This window comes from Tachysurus vachellii, chromosome 19 (genome assembly GCF_030014155.1).
Source record: "Tachysurus vachellii isolate PV-2020 chromosome 19, HZAU_Pvac_v1, whole genome shotgun sequence".
Taxonomy (NCBI): Eukaryota; Metazoa; Chordata; class Actinopteri; order Siluriformes; family Bagridae; genus Tachysurus; species Tachysurus vachellii.
The window spans coordinates 19,113,290-19,135,466 of NC_083478.1; the positions used below are offsets into that span (position 1 = coordinate 19,113,290).

The 22,177-nt window shown below is 38.8% G+C and overlaps 1 protein-coding gene and 1 long non-coding RNA gene across 3 annotated transcripts in view; one reads left to right on the top strand and one right to left on the bottom strand.

The window, feature by feature from the left end:
- Window positions 1-22,177, top strand: part of vdra (vitamin D receptor a) — a 53,873-nt gene that overhangs the window by 15,781 nt on the left and 15,915 nt on the right. The window contains exons 1-3 of one of the 2 annotated variants that reach the window (XM_060893448.1): window positions 13,422-13,597; window positions 17,448-17,595; window positions 21,701-21,831. In XM_060893448.1, coding sequence (XP_060749431.1) covers window positions 17,450-17,595; window positions 21,701-21,831 — 277 coding nt within the window. In that variant the 5' untranslated portion in view covers window positions 13,422-13,597; window positions 17,448-17,449. Of the gene's footprint in view, window positions 1-13,421; window positions 13,598-17,447; window positions 17,596-21,700; window positions 21,832-22,177 lie in introns of those variants that run through there. The other variant, XM_060893447.1, reaches the window with a different exon arrangement.
- Window positions 21,742-22,177, bottom strand: part of LOC132861854 (uncharacterized) — a 35,015-nt gene continuing 34,579 nt past the window's right edge. Inside the window, exons 2-3 of the long non-coding RNA XR_009649982.1 lie at window positions 22,107-22,177; window positions 21,742-21,870 (exon numbers count right to left, since the gene is read on the bottom strand). The exon at window positions 22,107-22,177 is cut by the window's right edge and continues 59 nt beyond it. This is a non-coding gene — a long non-coding RNA (uncharacterized LOC132861854). The remainder of the gene's footprint in view (window positions 21,871-22,106) is intronic.

Consider the following 22,177-nt stretch of genomic DNA (forward strand, 5'->3'; position numbering starts at 1 on the left):
TGGAGTTTTTAATATAAAGCAGGATATTAAATAAAACTCGGTACTCATGCCTTGAGTACTTATAGCGGATATGTTTGAGTCAAAAGCTTAATGTTTAAGCTTAATTTATATAGTCGTCCTTGCTCAGGCTTTGATCTCTTTAGTAAGTAACCGTTACTGTAATAAGCATAGCGTTACATCATCATCACCGTTTAGGTTTGTTTAATATTCTCCAGATACGTAATAGAGAAAGTTGTTTTGTTTACATTTTGGCTTTAAGGAGACAAAATGAGTCGATCCTTGTTCCTTAAGCATTAGCGCTACACCCGGACTAGCGTCAGCCTCAGACGTAAAGCCGACAATCCGTCACCTGGAAACAAACCCATCATTGCGCTCTAGTTCCCTCGTGGAAGAAGGAAGCAGTCTTGTTTACAGCTGTGATGATGAGCACTTATAAGATTCAGCTAAACTCCGAATTCTCCAAACGATGTGAAGTTCTCAGGACTCGTTATTTTGTACAACCTTCTTAAACGACCGATCGAAGGTTGCACACGGGACTGTTTTTCTAGGAACATTAAGGGAAATTTTCAAGCCTTTAAACATGACTCTGAACAAAACAAACTGAATGGTTGCTTCACATGTCAGTCAGATGCCATCTTGGGTGGTTCTTAGCCAATAAAAGCCGCTAGGCGAGACTCCTCCTTTTAATGCCGCTGTTTTTAAAACACGCTTAAGATGTGTTGTCATTTTGTATTAAAATGAAGAACACAACTAGGGTCGTAATAACTCTTGCTGGATAAGAAACTGTATAACACTTAAGTCAGCTGGGGTTGTTGCTCTTTTGGCTGCTCTTTGTTTCAGGGTCACCACAGAACATCATCTGGTCCGTATGTTTAATTTGGCGCAGGTTTTACACAGGATGACCTTCCTGACACAAACCTCCCATTTCATCCAGGCTTGGGATCAAGTCTGAGAGTCTGAGGTTTAGCTCTTTTGTTGCTCGGCTAGCTCCCTGCCTGGAAATCGAACCCAGGCCACGGCAATGAGAGCACAGTATCCTGCCGCTGGACCACCAGGAGGCTCCTTAAATCAACTCGGGTAATTAGCGTAATCTCTCAGGCTTTAGTTTTAGTGCACGGGCGTATAAGCGTATCGTCCATCTTTTGCTTTTAGGCAAAGAGTTAGCAATTTAGGTAATAACGAGCCATCTGTTTGTGATCAAGCTGATGTGCAGTCCTCGTGTCTGTTTCCATGGTTTTTGGAACAAAAAGCCTTGCTATTAAACAGCGAGAACGAGCAGGAAAAGTCGAGTTATGGTAGGAAGAATATAACATGAGGTTACATTCAGGCTAATAAGCTAGTCACTTGGAGATTAGCTGTCGGTGTCTCAGGGGTGTGTACAAACGGTTGTACACAAATGTACAGCATACAACACACTATAATATCGATTTTTTTATTCAAGCTATAAAATTTACGTGACATTTACCTGTTCAAACTTCGATTCGTAAAGCAAGCTACATGCTAGCTACAGTTACACTCACCAGAGGCAAGAACGCTAGCTTTATTTTTGTTTGTAATTTTCTCAACAAACAAAACATTTAGAGTAGCTATGATAGGAGAGGACTTCTATTTTTGCGTAAGTCGGGAATCGGTAAAAACGTTGATCCAGTGTCGGCGGTTGCTTAAATCGAACCTACGGTGTGCTTTTGTCTCGCTCTTTCTAGGCTGAACAGAAAGAAAATACGACAGTAGTTATAGTTAAATCATTACACGGACGAAAACGAAAGTTTACAACCCTGTGTTTATTCTAAATGAAAAACGTGTTATTTTCAACTATTTATCGCTATAAACAAAATAAATAGAGAGTTACGGGAGAACGTTGAACACCACCGAGAAAGATGGTGAACAATTCTTTACAAGGAGATCAGTATATAAACGTAATATAATTAAATATAAACCCTCATGCGTTTTCTTTACTTTTCACGATAACAGCGTTAATGGCCCGATGTTAGACCGGAACCTCAAAAGTATTGGCACCCTATCAACCTGCCCCTTCCTGACAACTTGCTTCCAAAAGTATTGACACCCTGTTTATCTGCTTGCATCCAAAAGTATTGACAAAATCTTTCTGACCACTCCTCTCAAAAAAGTATTGGCACCCTGTACTGTAGATTCGCTTGCAGTCAAAAGTATTGGCACTCTCGTCTGTCCACGCGGGGACAAACTTTGGACCACTAGCACCTTTTAGTTGAATTTATATAAAAAAGTTCCTTTCCAGTGAACTCTGGGCTTCAGCTCATTATTTCCCAGAAGTGTTTTTTCACATGAGCCAACATTGTAACAGTCTCAGCGAGCATGTCGAACACACCCTCCTGGAAGCATGCACATTGTATTTGTGTGTCTCATCTTACCGACTTCACCTTCAACCTCCATCTCTCCAGCACCAGAGGAACTTTTCTTCTTCAGCGGCCGCTCTGCAGCTCTCTCTCTCTCTCTCACACTCACACACACACACACATACACACACATGCAGACATAATGGACTCCTGCAGCACAGTGGAAAATGATCAATTTAGTGGGGGCTGAATTGGCGAGGTTGTCATAACAACGGAGAAAACAGTAAGCATTTCGTGTTTGTAAAGCAACAACAAAACGCTCCGTAGATCCTGATGTTCTGCATTAACCGAAGGACTACAAAAACCACTCGGTAGTTATTTTTGTGCACCTCCGGGCTCCGGATAATGACAGGATCTGTGCTGGGAAGCTGTCAAGCATGTGTATGTTCATGGTTAAAACAAGGTGAAGAACAGTTAAACTGGTCTAAAGGCCTTGCGTTTAGATCTGTAACTATTTATAGTGTGCATCTCACATCTAAATGGGGGATCCCTTGTTACGGTTTTTGTCCAAAGTGGTTTGCTTGGAGCTCCTTGACGGTCTGCTTCACTTCCAGCAAACTTCTCCAAAGAAGTCAAGCACAAGGCGACGAAGGCGTTCCTTTTGTCCTCTGGTTGTCATTAGCAGTCATCAAGTCCCCAATATGGCAACATTTTCCGAAAATGTTCCGAAAACAATTGTCAGTGAAGAGTTTTATTACAGGGCTGTTTTGCTCACGTAACCGCAATCATTACCGAACTGGGCCGCAGTTATAGGAGAACGATTGTTGATTATCCGGCTTTATAAAAGTTTCATGCTATGAGGGGAGAGTCACATGAAGGCAGTGTGAGATGGGATGTACCATAAAATGTTTGTTGTGTGATTAAAAACGAATGCTAGTGAACTACAAACCAAAACCTGATTCACCCTTTTGAAAGAAACGAAGCTGCTCCTCCGTGTCACATGAGTCCCAGCGTTAGGTGAAGCTTGACTCAGCCAGCATGTCAAGCAGCTATAGGATTTGAATAATTAAGTATGCAAGCTTGCATTGACAAGCTGTGTGAGCTCAGCTAAAAGGTCTCTGAAAAGGCAGAGAAAGTGCACTTTCTTTCACAAGTGCTTAATTAGGAGAACCTTATATAGGATGTCCCCTAACTTGTCCCCTGAGTCCTCTGCGTTCAGCGTGACCCAGTGTGAGATAAACGCCACAGAAAACAGACGAATGGATGGAAACGAGATTGGCTTCTTGTCACTTTGTTCCTGAAAACTCCTGAAACTTCATGTTAGGTTACAGATACAGAAAGCACAAAACCCCTTCTTTACCTCGGAGCGTTTTAATACACACTCACACTGGAGACTCCTTACATGATCGCTACATACACACATAAAGAAAACTTTACCACATCAATGAAAACGCATCTCAGTTTTAACCAACACACTGGGGTTTAGCGCCGCGTTAGGATTACGCTATCAATACGAGCGATCTGTTTACCATCTAATCTCCGGTGTGAAACAGCTCTGGTACGAAAATAATACAATACAGAAGATATTCGTTAACATCATTTTCCCCCGAGGCTGTTTACTCGCTCACACACTCGCAGTGTGAACTTTGGCACATTTTTATTCTAGGCATGAAAGAAACAACAAAAAAAAAAGTGACGGCAGAACGTAATGTCAACAGCGGTCTGATCTGAAGGATAATAAACGTTAACTCGGTTTAAACTTCCGTGATTATAATATATGACTTTTTGTGAAACTAAAGTCTTTTTACTCTTGGTACTACTTTATATTTATTAGGTTCCGTCTTAGTTCTTGCTGCTTCCAGGAGTTGTTTTATCTTGATCGTGTCACTGTATATATACCGTCCTGAATTTATTCGTTCGACACCTTAGAAGTTTGTGGACGTTATGGACTGTGAGAGCGGCGAGGAAAGCAGGAACGAGGCGTTTATCTCCTTTCTGTCTTCCTGCAGGGAGGAGATTAAGTGAGGGAGGATTTGTCACACTCTGTCTTTCTGTGATCATGCAATGATTTGATCTGATCGTCAATTAATGACCAAACAACGATGGATTTGTGAGCGGCTGTGGATCGTCTCTCTCTCTCTTTCTCTCTCACTCACTCACACACACACACACAAATAATTTGCCGAATGCCTTTTAGCTCTTGACAGATTCGATTTGAGCTTCCTAAATAAAAAGCTCATCCATTATATGTTGAAACGTGATCACGTTATCTAATTTCACTTGAGCTATACAGTTAGTATGACGAATTCTATTATAGCCGAGTCTCAAAATATTCACGATAATTAACATTAAATAAATTAGGAACATTTTTATTACTCACTCATTTTCTACCACTTATCCGAACTACCTCGGGTCACGGGGAGCCTGTGCCTATCTCAGGCGTCATCGGCATCAAGGCAGGATACACCCTGGACGGAGTGCCAACCCATCGCAGGGCACACACACACACTCTCATTCACTCACGCAATCACACACTACAGACAATTTTTCCAGAGATGCCAATCAACCTACCATGCATGTCTTTGGACCGGGGGAGGAAACCAGAGTACCCGGAGGAAACCCCCGAGGCACGGGGAGAACATGCAAACTCCACACACACAAGGTGGAGGCGGGAATCGAACCCCCAACCCTGGAGGTGTGAGGCGAACGTGCTAACCACTAAGCCACCGTGCCCCCCTCATTTTTATTACTTTTTTCTATAATTCTTCAGTCAAAATGCATTGTTTTTTGTGTTTTTTACACCATAAAGAGAGCCCTTTAATTTCATTGTACTCTGTGGAATGGACATCTTTGTGTGTGTATGAAAAACAACAAAGCAAATTGTCCTTCTTTCCAGATATATCTCTTACACTCTCTGTATTCATCATGTTTTTGACGTTTTTAGGATGTTGCAAGAACATGTGTAAAATTTAGGGTGAGTCCAGAGGCAGGGATTTGAATTCGGTCCCAAATTGAATGTGAAACACTGGAGTAGGTTAAAAAGCCAGCGATGAGATAATTCCTCCGATCGCACACCGTGGCTAAGCGTGAGTCTGTAAGAAGGGTAATTGTAAAAGACAGGTCACTGAACTCTGTGGTTTAAGGCTGTCAGAAGGAATTTCACTCTTTAATAATGCTAAAAATGAAAAGAAAGAAATACCGAGCTGTATTTGTGTAAGCAAAATATGTCACAAAAAATAATATTCCTGTTTTTCTAGTAATATTGGTGTATTTTCTCTTCCCACATACATTGAGTCAGCAGTCGATCAGTGTGTTAATTGACCCTTTAATTACCAAAAGCACTAAAAGTGTTTGAAAGTTATAAATATGAATATTATGCAAATCTATTTTAATTAGCTGAAAAACTCTTTTTCCCCAGAGTTGTGTATTTGTTCAGCATCGAATGTCTTCGTCATGTCTCTTTCCACAGCGGAGGTTAATACTGTATGAAAGTAGTTGTTCATAAGCAGCTCAAATTTGTCATCGTCCACTAAAATGGAGTGTAAGGTACAGTAATCAACTGAGGGAAAAACACACTTCTGACTCTGAAAGACAGCAGCGTCGTGAGTCATATTAGATCAGACTCACAGACACATCATTCATTTATTTACACGGATTGATAATGTCCTGTAAGTTTATTTCAGTTTACTAGTAAAAAAGGATTGATGTATTAATACAGGATATGTTCTGAACTCAAGGGGGGCACGGTGGGCTTAGTGGTTAGCACGTTCGCCTCACACCTCCAGGGTTGGGGGTTTGATTCCTGCCTCTGCCTTGTGTGTGTGGAGTTTGCATGTTCTCCTCGTGCCTCGGGGGTTTCCTCTGGGTACTCCGGTTTCCTCCCCCGGTCCAAATACATGCATGGTAGGTTGATTGGCATCTCTGGAAAATTGTCCGTAGTGTGTGATTGCGTGAGTGAATGAGAGTGTGTGTGTGCCCTGCGATGGGTTGGCACTCCGTCCAGGGTGTATCCTGCCTTGATGCCCGATGACGCCTGAGATAGGCACAGGCTCCCCGTGACCCGAGGTAGTTCGGATAAGCGGTAGAAAATGAATGAATGAATGACCTTCCTGTCAAGGTCACGGTATTTCTGTAGATCCGAAACTCTGTATCTCTGAACGACGATCCAATACTTTTGCAACTTGCTGGTGATAAACTGCTAATTTTGCTTTACAAGGTTCCACAGCAGTAATCACTGATCACAGATAGTTTTGGGTTTACCTTGTTATTGTAGGTTGTAGTTAAGGAGATTCAGTTTCTCTGCTACTTCTCTGCTATCTTCTGCTACATCTCTCAGGAATGCAAGGTCAAGCAGCAAAACCGGTGATGAAACAATAGGGTTTTGTTTTTATCCCCTTGATTCTATGCCATGAAGGCATTGATTTCATTAAGAAAGGAAAGAAAAACCTGTCGTATCATACAGGTAGAGTCGTTTGTGTTGTACAGCCTCAGCTCGAACGATGACGCGATGGTTCATGTTCTGTTATTAGCCGCTAATTTACGTTTGGGCTTCTTGTAGGCGACTTGTATTCCAGACGTCTGTCATCTTTTGGACTGGTTTGCACCTTGTTTGCACCTTGTCGTGTCTCGTTCCAGCTGTCTCATCACATCTGCAGACTCCTGTATATTAGCAAAAATTACCCCACTTCCTTTCCTTTAATGTACAGCTGCAGTCACCACTTCCTGTACCATCGCTGGCACCACTTTCTTTCTTTAGTTTACTGAACCAAGCTTGGTGTCTTCATGCAATTCATTCAGGTCCTTAACCTTGTCTTTCTGGAATTTGCTTTGAACTGGCGGTTTTTTTCCGAATGCGATGCTTGGACCACAGATGACATTCTTCATAGATGACATTCTTCACAGATGACATTCTTCATGGAAATAATATGTTTTCAGCCTTTTCTTGGCCTTCATTCATTGAGATTTTATTCTGAACAAAGCTGAATAAGCTTGTCAATGTTGCCTTACACGAGCTTAGTCTTTATAATACACTGTAACTGTTCTGCCTATTTATTTGACAAATCTGACTTCATTTCATTGAAATCTGATGATGTATGTAATCACGTTGTATATGGATTGAAATGGGATCTTAAATTGATTGTCAGATTTTGTATTTTTTTTTAACATATAAACACGTTCAGGTACCGCTAGCTAGCGAGCGGCGTGCTTGAGAAGCCGGCGAAAGAGCAATCAGCGACAAAGCGAGAACTTTTCTGTTGCAACGCTCAGGGAATCTATTTTATCTAATGTTTCAATCAACATTTGAATTCAGTCTAAATCAAGTTTATTTCAAAACTAACTGGAAAAAACAGCCGGAGTCGACCGGAGCGCCGTAGAACTGGAAGCAGTACAATAATCCAAATAAAATAGAAAACAATTACAGTTCACACACTTAAACCCAAGCCATCGATGAATCATTCAATACAAAATAACACGTTTTGTTGCTTTTGTTTCACGCTCGTCTGTATTCCGTGTAGTCCCTGTACAGTTTTCTACGATCCTGATCCCACTTAAACACAATTATGTGCCTTTTGTTGTACACACAGCTGAAATGTTTTTTCCTTGTTATTTTTTTTAAATAACTCACAAGTCCACACAGGCAAAATCTTTATCTCCATCTGTTGATGTGATCAACTTGCTGGTCCTCTTTAACTCCCATTCGTCAAAAGAAAAAGAAAACCGCAAGCCTGATATTATACTTCAGGGGATTTTAGAAGTATAAAAGTTCACGTACTGCTTTATTATACACGTTATACACTTTTGCTTTGTTATCATTCGAACTTACGGCTAAACATAGTACACATAGAAGTGCTGTTTTAGGACAACGGCCAGAAGTCTATCTTTTATCAGATCGTTTTTTTTTTTTTAATTATTATTATTGATTAAACAATGATGCGTTGTATTTTTATGCATTTATAGTTCCATTTGATGTAACAAGTTGTTCCTGTTATCGCTTAATATTAACGCAGCTATAAAGTCGATAAACATAAACAGACTTCTGCTTCATATCGGCAACATTCAACCACCGTAACGAGAATTTCTTGTTGCTATAGAAACGAAACTTTTTTTGCCAGAACTACAGGGAAAATGAATCAGCGACCAATTTTCTCTCAACCAATCAGAATGAAGAATTCACTGGACATGAAATAACTCGTATGTGTGGAATTTCACTGGTCACTTGTTTCCCACAGGAACTGCTGCACAGAAGTTCCAAAGATTGTGTATGTGTGTGTGTGTGTGTGTGTGTGCGTGTGTGTGTGTGTGTGTGTGTGTGTAACGCTATCTCTGTGTTGATATTTAAGCCTCAGGAGTCCAAGCATTTATCCATCATTAAGAATCATTAAAAGAATTTCTGCTGATCTTGCTAATGATGCTGGACGCTTCGGTGTCACCAGTGTGAGCGGCGGAAATTACAAAACGACTACGACATACTGTATAGGTTCTTCAGGTGGTTCTGAGTAGAATCCTACAAGGGTTTGACTTCCTGAAGTAGATCACTGTCTAAGAGGTCTTTTTTTAATGACTAAAACCCAGTTCGCAGCTTGATGTTGATTATTTTCCTACAACAGCACATCCTGACGCGTTTTTTCCTTTCATTAAAGCTCATATAAAGCTCTGACACTGGAGACTCCTTTCTGATCGATAGATAGATAGATAGATAGATAGATAGATAGATAGATAGATAGATAGATAGATAGACAGACATTCAGTATATCGACTGGAATATATTTCTCATGAACAAGCTGTTACGATAGAAATGATAACAACAAGCGCATTCATTTAAATCTGTATCATAAATTTGTCAGCTGTTGAAGAATCCTAATCAACGCCCTCTTGACCAATCAGAAGTGAGAATTCAGTGTGTGTGGGTGTGGTTTTATTCTCTAGTCGATTTGCGTACATTACTTCGCATAACTGCATCATATTTATTTTTTTCACCATTTTGTTATTCTTAGCAGCTTTGAGGATATTTACGGATCTCATAAATCACTTCGCATTAACGCCTCGTGTCAGCGACGTGATCGTTTTAAGCTGAAAGGATATTTCCTCCAGATGCTTTGATTCCGTAATAAATCCTGACACGTTTATTTTTTCAGATCACAGCCGTGTTTTTTTTTCCTTTCCTGACTCACGTGTTTCTGATTTGCTCAAGTCATTTTTTTTTAACACAACGCATGTCTTCCTTAATTGTTCAGTAATTAATAATCTGATTTGTGTGCAACATGCAGAGGTTTGGAAAGCGGCGAATTACGGAACACAGAAACAGCCGAGCAGCAGAGCGACTAATTTTTTCTCCTCTGGCTCAGGATGGAGGGCCCCTCATACCACTTTCAACCGCAAAGCAGCTCTTTTTTTTTTGTTGTTTTTTTATTCTTTCCCCCCCTCTACTTTTTTGTTCGGCTGCCAGCTCCGCGGCGGCCTTTTTCATTTCCCACCAGCGCCGAAGAACAAGGTCCAAAGTTCAGAGTCGTTGTGTGCAGATCTAGGGCATTTGGAAACGCTCCCCCTCTCCGCTTCTCACAGGTAGTCTGGATGTTTTTTGCCCCTTCCCAGGCTTTTCTGGCCTTAACTTTATTTGGGTTGTGGAGCAGCTCTGAGGCGATGCGCTACCATGAAGCCTACGGATGAGATTAGATTTATGAGCAAAACACAATTTTAGAGTCATTGTGTAAGTGAAGTTAGGCCCAGAGCAGGGTTGCTACTCAAAAGCTGCCGGTTTCAAATATTTCATTTTATTGTAAAATAAAAAAAAAAAGGTTGAGCAGTCGAGGGTTCAGGCTTTGGCTTGATGATACTGGGAATTTTTCTTCCTGCATAGAGGTGAAGATTATTTTTAAAAGAAATCAAAAACTTTTCTAAAAGTGTTTTTATTTGTAAAAAAAAAAGTGAAACTAATTCTCAGTGATATGCTTTATACAGTTAATCAAGGGTCAAGAGTCTTTATTAGTCACAAATTCTATATTATGTAATGTAGTGAAATGGTTTATGATGGTCCTCCTGGTGTACGAGTAATGATTTGTGTTTTCTCTTATTGTCCAATTCTGAATCTGCTCTCTCTCTCTCTCTCTCTCTCTCTCTCTCTCTCTCTCTCTCTCTCTCTCTCTCTCTCTCTCTCACTCTCTCTCTCTCTTTCTCTCGTTCCCTTTATATCTCCTAAGAAATCTTCTTTTTCTCAAGCTTAGCTGCTGAACATGTTCCTGATTGATTTGTTCACAACAACAAAGTCCTGAAAACTGACGGAAAAAGACATTATATGGAAATGATTCACAAAAACGAAGAGAAAGTAAAACGCACCGCACCGTGTGTTAATATTTAGAAGTTTAATATTATAATCCTATGAAATTCAGATATTTCAGACTTTAGATTACATATTTTAGACTCCTCCTTATCGATTCATCACATAGCATCAAAAACCGATTTAGCCGCTGGGTCTCTGGCTCGATCTGTCGCAACGATATAATGAGCAAATTAATAAATACATGGTTTTGAAAAAAAAAAAAAAAAAAGAGTCTGAAAAGCAGAAGCACTGCGTATTAAAAGCACTTCATTAAAATAGCGAGTTCCGTCCCATGGTCATCGTTTACCACAAAATAACCGTGGTGCATTCCGAGCACGACCATTAAAATGTAACTAGAAACGGCAGTGGATTAGCCTAGCTATTCATTTCGGTAAATCTCTGACTCAACACGAAGACGTCTTGACCTTGGGATGTGGGAATGATCATCTTAACAGAAGGATGTTGTGGAGGCACCGTGTGACGTGGAAGGGAAGACGACACGACGCGTGTTTACAGACGCTAACACGCTTCATCCGTTCCCTCTGGCTTTATTCCCGTTCGCGATCGCCTTACAGCAGCTGCACTCTGACACGCTGGCGTTGCCTTTTCACGACGTGGCGCTTTAATAACTGTCTTGTTGTGCCGCGCATTTTTGGTGCACGGTTTCTTACCTGCTTTGCAAAGGTTCTACTGTAAACACAACCCTGCTTCTTATCTCTCTTTCGTTTAATGAGTAAACAGAACACAGTAACAGTAAACAAAACTACTATTTTGACATCACGCTCCATGAGATTTGGTGTTGAACAAAATAACTGATCCGATTATTTATTTATTTTCGATACGTTTTCTCTAACGGCGGATCTGACAGCCGTCACGGCTTCGAGGCAAATCACGGGTTAATGTAGATCCGCTCATCGTTTCCATAGTAACCACTAATTCACAGGTATTTGATGGATGTATGATGGACGCTACACGGACAAAATGGTGAAAAGTATATAAATACAGTCTGCTTTAATATGGAGACATTTATGTAACTTTTTTTGAAGGAGTCTCCAGTTTTAGCTTTGATAGAGTTTTGTAAACATGGTAACGTGTGTGTGTGTGTGTGTGTGTGTGTGGGTGGGTGTGTGTGGGTGTCAGTGGGTGTTTCAAGAGAGAATAAAAGAGACACAGCGATAACATGGGTGCAAAATACTTTCTTTATAAATTATAAATAGTTCTTTGAGTCTTATAGACTTTGCGCTCGTGCCAGGAAAATTATTTATCATTTGAAGAAACGTAATAAATTAACAAACACGCCGAGGCTTTGATTTTGTTTGGGGTTATCTTTAAATCTCGAGCCATAAAACTCTTTTATTAAATTTCAGTCAACACTTTTCTGTCATGAAACAAAGGCACGTTGACGTCTCAAAAAAAAGAAAGAAAAAAAAGTGCTCGAGCAGCAGCTACAAGATCAGCAAAGATAAACACTTCACTTTATCTTTACCAAACAAAATTTCGGTAAAATATAATTATAACAAAATTATATAAAATAAGTATAAAATATACTTTTAATAGTTAGATATGTTTAAATAAACGAATTTCATATTTGATATGAAATAATGCAAATATCACGTGTTTTTTTTTTCTTAAATTCCTCCAGTTTCCTAAAACACTTTGAGAAATTTCTAGACATGAGATAAACTTACTACATTTTAATACTTTTTTAAATTGTTAAAATAAATAAACATAAACAACTTATTCATATTTACATATTAATACATAATAATAAATGTCACTTATTTCTAGCATTTTAAATAATGCAGTGACCTGAACTGAGCTTTTACAAATGAAATAAACCTCGATTTTCAGGTTTACTAAGTCAAATTTATATTTATAAATATTTATTTATATATTTAATATTTAAACTGTAAGTTATGTTTAAAAGGTACACAAACAACTCAAATTTACGTTTAGAAGTTAGACAAAAAACATATTTATATTTAGATAAACTTTAATAAATACCCAAATTTATGTTTACATAAACAGTTTAGTTATATTTATGTTTTAGTTAAACAGCTCAAAGCGACGGTTACAAGTTCGATAAACAATTTACATTTATTTATTTATTTTACGGCTTAAGGATTCTAAACATCTTGTATATAATATTTACAATTTAGATAAACAGCTAAAATATACACACATTATATAAATGTAAACACAAATTTAGAGTGTAAATAAATAAATAAATAACAAATTAATTACTTTTTTCAGAGCTTTACAAATGCTGTGTCTGTGTTTACATTAATAATATTGTTGTTAATTGTTAACAAATTAATTACTTTTTTCAGAGCTTTACAAATGCTCTGTGTGTGTGTGTGTGTGTGTGTGCGTGTGTGTGTGTGTGTGCGTGTGTGTGCGTGTGTGTACAGTAATAATATTGTCGTAAGGTTTTTAAGGCTCTTTTGTTATGTGCTGAGTGGTTACTCTTTCAGCGTGACTCCACTTAGCTCTATACGTTTAGAGACGCAGGGGTGCCGAAAAACAGGCCAACTCCGACTGCGCTGACAGAAAATTAGTCCGCCTGCAGTGATGTTGGAAGTGCTGGTGTATGTTGGCCCTTAGCCGTGGACCCGCTTCGACATTCCATCCCATTCCAGAGCTGCATACCATCGGTTATGTAACAGTCATGTGATTCGAAAATGACTTTGAAAAGAGGGAAGTCTCTGGGCCTCTCGAGATTCCTGCCAAAACCACTGTTTTGCTTCTCGAATTTCTGCCAGTATATCTGATTACTGAGCTGTGTAAGCAAAGTTCACAAATCCACCTTGCATGCAAATTTGTGTAGTAACTTTTGCCAGATTTAAAACTTAGAAGCAGGTCCCGAGCAGGATGCTATCTGTCTTCCACATGTTTGTTAAACTCCGTCTGATGATGTAGCGTGCAAAGAAGAGAGCAGCTTAAACATCACGCTTTTTTGTGCTTTGTGAGTTGTGTAATATTTTCAAAAAGCGAGTTCAATAGTTGATCGTTTTATTCATGTAAAATAACCAAGCGCTGCTGACTGCACTTCTGGAATTTAGAGGTTATTTTTAATTTTTCTCAATTGGGCAAAACTGTAGATGGAATTTAATGCATTTTTGACAGAAAAGGGAGCAAATTGTTTACTAATCTTTTTAAAGAATGTATGTTGTGTTAGGTTTTTAAGCTTCTGGGAAGAATTTGGCTTTTGGATTGAATCTGTTTTGTTTTGTTTTCCCTGTAATTCTGTGCACAAATGATTTTGCAGCTTGTGTCTGTCAGTAAACAAAAGGCCACAGTCTGGTCTTTACCAGGCGAATGTGCATGAATGTGAATGTGTGTAAATGTGCAAATGCATGAGTTTGTTCCAGCTCCGCTGTGTGAGCTGTTCTAACCTCTCAGTGTGGAAAACAGCCTGATGGCTTCCAGGAAGCTGTGGTCGCTTCGGCACGGCCCCCTTCCATTACTGCAGCTGGTGCCGTCGGTCTCGGCGTCACTCTTCATGGAACTCATGCCTTTAATGACTGAGGCTTGCGCTCACGTTCCAGATCTGTCTATTTACTCTATTACGTTCGCTGTATATCTCTCATGCAAGATGACCGCTCACATACTCACATTCATTATTCCTTGTTGTTGTAGTTTGTTTTTCTGACCCCGTTTTCATACACACGCTGGACACTGAGCGTTGATGATGGATGCTTATTCATGCACACAAGGTGCACACTGGGGTGTCTGTGGTACTGCATATTAAAGGGACGCATTTCTGTTTAGCACGTGTTTAAATTTATGTTTACGCAGTGTGCCGCTGATGCCTCGGGTGAACGAGAAGAGCGGGGTGATTATAGTCAAGCAGGCCGAGTCAACAATATGTGCTGATACGTGTTGATATAATATAATATAATGTAATATACCGATATGAGGACATAAAGTCCAAGCGTTCACATCTTTAAGGCAGTGTGTGCGATGGAAAAGACAACATAAAGTGGTAGATTACAACTGAACTAAACTGAACGGAATGGAAGAGAAGCCAAAAGTAAAACAGAATTAAAGATAGAAGTAATATAGAGTGGAACAATAGGATACAAAATAGAATACATGAATAAGGATGGGGGGGAATAGAGTAGAACAGAGTACATGAATCAATGAACGGAATAAGAGAATATGAATAGAAATAGAGTAGAATGAAAAAGAAAGACAATTTTGTCCAATCTATATGAAAAAATAAATAAATAAAATAATAATAATAAAAATAATAATAATAATAATAATAATAAGAAGAAGAAGAAGAAGAATATGGGGCATGGTGGCTTAGTGGTTAGCACGTTCGCCTCACACCTCCAGGGTGGGGGTTCGATTCCCGCCTCCGCCTTGTGTGTGTGGAGTTTGCATGTTCTCCCCGTGCCTCGGGGGTTTCCTCCGGGTACTACGGTTTCCTCCCCCGGTCTAAATACATGCATGGTAGGTTGATTGGCATCTCTGGAAAATTGAGTGTGAGTGCCCTGGAAAGAGAGTGTGTGTGCCCTGCGATGGGTTGGCACTCCGTCCAGGGTGTATCCTGCCTTGATGCCCGATGACGCCTGAGATAGGCACAGGCTCCCCGTAACCCGAGGTAGTTTGGATAAGCGGTAGAAAATGAATGAATGAATGAATGAGTGAATGAATAATAATATGGAAAAATTAGAATATACATAAAATATATAGAAAACAAATAGAATTACACAGAATGGAATACAGCAGAATTGTTGACATGTTGAAGGTAACGGATTCTTAGAATTGAACCGATCGGATTAGATGAGCAAAGTAAAATCGAATAGAATAGAAGACAAATAGAATGAATGAGACGATGCCCATCAAATATTAGAAGATCTTAAAAAAAGGCAGATGTAAATACTGTGGAATATCCAGCAACATACTGTAGGATAGAATAGCTGCATAGAATTGAGCAGATAGAATTGGAAAGCAGAAGGAGATACTGTAAGAATAAAGCATGTAGAATACAGTAGAAGGTCTTGTATAATTGAATGGAATGGAATAGAAGTTATGAATAGAATTAGCAGAGGTATGTAAGCGGAATAGAGTAGAAGTCGTGAGTAGAACAGAATAAACTACACAGAAATTCGAATACAAGCCTGAAATTGACCATAAGACACAAGTAGAATATAGTACAATAGAATTAAATGGAATCGAACCGAGTAAATAGAATGTAAATGAAGCCACACGGAGGAAAAGTACCAAAGGCTGCAACAGAGTAGAGCGAGAGTGAACTGGAGAAGCACAAATGCCACGGAGAGAAAGGAGTGGAATAAAACGGAGTGATAATAGAGTGGAAATTAGAGTAGAGTAGAATAGAACAGAAGGACTGAATGCTGTTATATAACACTATAGTCCTGATTAACAGGTGAACTTCAGATGACCCGCTGTAGGGTAATACAGTTACCACAATTCTACCCCTCCTTTTGTTCTCCCCCCCTTTTCCTGTTCTTTTTCCTCTCGAGGTTTCTGACTGAACACGACCTTTTCCTCCCGGCACCTTTTCTTAAATCTGAGTTGAGCAGCATTCTGAATTTCTTTAGACAAGCAAAGAACGCAGCTTAAAAGAGAAAATGATGCAAAAATTATTTTTTTTAAAAAAAATTGTATAATTTTTGTAATTTCTAAAACGTTGTCGTATTAAGCTGCTTTTTTTCCCCCCAAAGAAATTCATATGTTCAGAAACATCATTTTTGCATAAAATACAAAGTTAAGTAAAAATTTGTAAAAAAAATAAATAAATAAATAATTTTTGTTTGTTGTGTTATTCCTGTGTATTTTATTGCCATAAATATAGTTTTTAAATAGTTTTATAAATAGTTTTTAATCATTGCATTTAATGAAAGAAAATATAATGATATGAAAAATATTTATTTAAGTGTTTATTTCTTGCTAGGTTATCAGTATCATAGAGGTGGGCATGTGTTAGCCTAGTGGTTAAGGTGTTGGGCTACCAATGAGAAGGTTGTGAGTTCGATCCCAGGTTGCCACCAAGCTGCCACTGTTGGGCCCCTGAGCAAGGCCCTTAATGCTCAGTTGTACAAAAATGAGATCATGTAAGTCACTCTGATTAAGGGCATCAACTAAATTCTGTAAATGTAGAGGTTCATTCCTGTAATTGTTTCTCAGTCCTTCCAGGATTTTGTGGAGTTTGTTGTGGTCAAAAAATGCTTGATTTGGATTTTGATTTTGAAATTTATTTATTTTTTATTTGCAATTTTGTGAGGTCACATATCTTATGGCGTTCTACGATTAGCTGTACTCATGTTCGAGGCGGATTTATCGTCGAAGGATTTAGCTAAATGCGTGTTGTGCATTTAAAAAAAATTGTTTTTTAACAAAAAAAAACAACAAAAACAAAATTGTTCTTTAAAAAATTTCTAAGCTCTTCTGAATATCGTGAAGATTTTGCAATGAATTCTGAGATTATGGCTGATTTACATGATAGTTTACTGACACTGGAGGCTCCTACTATAACACCACCTCACATGACGGTGCTTTCTGCCCTCTTTTGCATACATGAACTCAGAAACTCCCCTGATTGGGTAACGGTGCTGTGATTGACAGGTGAAAGACAGACAACACTGTTTCAGTTTAGTCTTTTTGTGTGTCCAGTATAAACGTGTCTGATGACCATAACATAACAGAACAAACAGTCACATAAACAATAAACAATTCTGACCAATCAGAATTGAGAATTCAGGGTGTATGTATATGATTAGAACGATCACTCTCGTTTTAATTACATTCTAATTCTTTTCTTTTTGTCTGTCTCTTTCTCACAGTAATGGAGGCCATGGCCGTGAGCACATCTGCACAGGGTACGGATGAGTTTGATCGCAACGCCCCGCGGATCTGCGGCGTCTGCGGAGACAAGGCCACCGGATTCCACTTCAATGCCATGACCTGCGAAGGCTGCAAGGGTTTTTTCAGGTGTTTACAATTTCACCAACTACCAACCAAACCATAAGTTAAAAAAATACACAAACACTGTTGTAAATCGAGGTCCGGTGACGTCCTAGGGCACGGCGGACATGCGATGCGTTATGTTGGTTTATGGTTTATCACAGCTTGGGATTTGAACTTAAAAAGAGGAGAAGGTTTACTGTCATATTACACAACATAACAGGTCAAATATTTACCTAAATCAACCACTGGAATTTTGTGTAAACATACGTGAAAGTAGATCATCAAGATAAAGTACAAATTACTGGTATGTTGCCAGGCCAAATATTTTCACATTTTGTAGGGAATAGGTGAATGGAGAAAGGTTTATTAAAAAATAAAATATAAAATTGCTCTAATTAGGTACTTTAAATACTACATATTTATGTTTTATAGCTGATTCAAGTGCTGTCTAAAAATATTTTACCCTCCAAGTGCTCCTTCATTTGATGAAGAACTCTAATATTAAGAGTTTAATATTAAGTTTCTCTTTTCTATCATTTACTTTGGCAATAATAGTGAGAAAATATTTAAGAAATAAAACACGCAGGACTTTGCTGCTATCGGAAACGAATCACTCAGAACTTCGTTATGTTTCCATCACAGCATGTCTCCAGATGCTAGCAATTGGTACACATTGTGCTTTTTATCCATTTATTGTTACATTTATTACCTTCTGGTGGTACGGCGACATGATCCCACGCTCATATTGCCACGGCCCAGCCAATGAAGAGCTAATTCTTAGAGCTGGTCCCTACCCCGGATAAAATGGGAGGGTTGCGTCAGGAAGGGCATCCGGGGTAAAACCAGCGCCAAATCAAATATGCGGACCAGATGTTCTGCTGTGGCGACCTCGAACAGGAAGCAACCGAAAGAACAACAACAATAAGAACATAGTTACAATCAATGTTCATAAGTTAGAACCGTTATAAACAAACAGTCCCTCACCAGCCAAGAAACCAGGAAGTGGCAATTCTTCTTCCTGAAGACTTTCCCATGGTGGAAAACCGGTACATAACACTGACACTGGAGACTCCTTCCGTAAACGATACATAACAATGTCCCTATGGAAAGTTACACGACATCAACATTTTCACTTTATTTAGTGCACACGTAGCGTAAAGTCGTTACTATAGCAGACGTAAACGTAATTTGCCGTAATTTGAGACATAAACAACACCGCGATGTAATAAAACCTTCGTTTTGAAGAAACTCTTGAACCTTTTCAACCGGCAGTGTGTTTCAAAGTTCCTTATTATGACATATTGCTAAATCTTCACACACTGTATAATTAGGTGTGATGTGTTAATTGTGTCAGGTGTTGAGGAGCTAAAGATTTCACCACAGAGCAGTTCGTCTGTACATATGGTCTTCACCGTGTATAAATCAAACACAGCGTTTCTCGTGGGGAGATAAGAGCATCTCTGGTTACGTAGCTGATACGGTACCAGCGCTTTTATAATGCACACCGGATGTGATTGTAGAGCAATCTGAGCCTTTTCAAAATAGGAAAAAAAAACATTGTGTTTCGTATCTTAATGATTTCTATCTGCCGCGTATACGCGAATATGCGTATCGTATTTACATAGAAATTCAGTTACGAGGATAAAATAGGAAGCAAATGAATCAGACATGTTTTGCTTTGCTTTGCTTTTATAAATTTGCATAATTATTTATTATTATTATTTTTATGTTTCAACATCAGTTTCCAGCATCTCGTCTCGACCGCTGGTTCTCCACGTAAGGTCCAGATGTTTGTGAAGCGTGACCAGATGGTCCAGGAGTTGTTTTTTTTTAAATAAATAAATAAATAATCAGAGTATGACAGCTGTTATATTTATTATTAAGTTTGTATATATATGAATATACTTTTGCCAGTTTGAGCAGATGTAATTCAATTCAAATCTCGAAATAAAAATAAAAGAAATGATAAACCGAACAGCCAGAATTTTGTATTTAAATAGTATTTATATTATTACACAATGATACACAACTGTGGCTTACAATGATATATTAAAAATAGTTAAATAAATTTAATAAAAAATCTTTTCTTAATATATATTTGAAATATCTAAAAAGAGCATCATGTCATTATTATATATATATATATTTTTTTTTATCCCTGGAATTTACACTAAAAGTATGTGCCCCCCTGAACTTCACACCCATATGTGTGTCTTCCCCAAACTCTTGCCAAAAAATTCGGATACCCAGAATTGTCTATGATGCTGTAGCGTTACAATTTCTCTTCACTGGAATGACGAGACTTTAACGCTGTTCCAACAAGCCTGCGCACAAATCCCCCGAGCTCCGTGAAGAAGAACTTACACAGAGCTTTGGCTCTGACTCAACCCCATGAACTGGAACTGGAGCCTCCTCAACATCCCAACATCAGAGTCTGATCTCACTACTCTGATCTCTTAACGCCACATGGGTGTTATCTAGCCTATTTATTTAGAACGTAATAATAATTCTGTTTAATTATGGTGATCACTATGAATGTGATTGAGTGATCTAACCCTAGATCACCCTGTTACTTCCTGTCACTTCCTGTTTTACACACTTTTTTGGCGAAGTATTGTCAGTCACCTGCGCTACCAGGACGTTGTATTATTTCCGGTGTTTGTTTTCTGTGTCTCGAACCAAGTTTTCTGCTTTTCCTCGGTTTGTCTTTTGATTCTGTCTTAATTTGATTCTTTCTCTGGTTTTCGATCTCTGCTTGCTTTATCTTCCTCTGCCTCATGTTATGGATTTGTACTCCTGCGTCCTGTCATTACAGAAGCTCAGCTGAGCTTATTTGTTTTTTTATTGTTTTGTTGTTTTTTTTCTCCCCCTCAGCATTTTAAATATTTTTCTACACAGATTATTGTACGAACTGTTCGTTCATCTGTCGTTTGCATCCGTTTAGTGCTTTAAGATCTGAAGTGTTGAAATGAGTGTAAACTAAATGAGTTAAACGCTGATTAAATCTGTCTTTCGCTCTGAAATTGCACCTTTGGGTGTGTGTGTGTGTTTTGCAATGCGTAGTCAGCCTGTGTGTATGAATAGGAACAGTGTACCAGGAGACACAGCGTGTGTTTTCCTAAGCTCTTTGAGAGTGTGTTCAGCGTGACCACGCATGAAATAAATGTTTCTGTTCATTACTATTAAAAGGACAGGAGGGAGGGCTCAAAGTGGTTGTGGCTCCGTGTGTGTGTGTGTGTGTGTGTGTGTGTGTTTTGTGGGGTGGTCGGCTGTATGTGTGTGTCAGGATGGGTGTAGCTGAGTGGCTGAGCCATGCGAGCAATATTTTAGCCCTTTTTAAATAATCCCCGTGTGCACACGTCACTGCGGCTCTTGGCCCTGACAGACGCCGAGACCAGACAGTTTACAGAGTGAAGAGTGTGTTTGATCTGTGCCTTTTCAGACACTTCCCCTTTATGACTTTTTTTAAAGAGTTACAGCAATAATAAATCAGTTTCACTTAACACACACGGTTAAAACACACAGTGCTATGTTAATGAAATAAGACAGATGAAATGATTTAGGGATTTTTTTTAAACTTATATATATATATATATATATTTAATGACTTCTTTCCTCACTTGATTTCCTCACTTACTTCACTTGCTTATTTAATTATTTGCTCAGTGATTTCATTTATTAATCTTGTTTATTTACTTCATTGATTGATTGATTGATTGATTGATTGATTAATTGAGAAAGTTGCTGTTTTCGGTTCAATCCCAATACTAGTCCAGCACTCCCTGAAGTGCACTTCACACAGTGTAAAATAAAAAAATAAAAAAAATTTTTTTAATGAACAACAGTATAGCTGGGAGTTTAAAGCACAGCCAAAGAAAGTGTTAAGTTTTTAAAAAATATATTTTATTTATTTATTTATTTTTATTTTTTTGGCAGATTTAGTCTGTTAGTAATACCGTTAGTATTTTTTTTTTCTTTTTAAATTGATGGATTTAATACATCAGAGCTTTAATAACGAACCGATTAGGGTGATTTATTAATTGATTTCTTTGTGCCTAGTCTGATTGTGCTGTATGTAAATGACATTATATAATGGTGTGACGTGACCCTGTGTTTTTGCTCTGCTCAGGCGCAGTATGAAGCGGAAGGCCAGTTTCACTTGTCCCTTTAACGGCAGCTGCACTATCACCAAAGACAACCGCAGACACTGCCAAGCCTGTCGCCTCAAGCGCTGCGTCGACATCGGCATGATGAAGGAGTGTGAGTCTTGTGTTCTCTGCACGTATTGTTCCATTGCACCTAAAAACAAAACACAAACACCAAAGACCACCAATGTTTCAGGGTCAGATTAACAAGAAGTGAAAGATTAAAGCTCTGCTGCATCATCACTCTCTTTAGGTAGAGATAAAGCGAGGGACAAATGCGACAGACACCACACCAAGTGTTGTGGGTAAACTTAAAAAAAAATAACCACAAATCAGTACAACATTCTTTTAACTCATCGCCTTTTTCTTATCCTCTGAGGCATTTCTCACCTGATGGGCGTGGCCTCTCCCAGGATGACTCCGCCCCCACCTGGAGTGCACTGTGTAGTGTAATGAGGAGG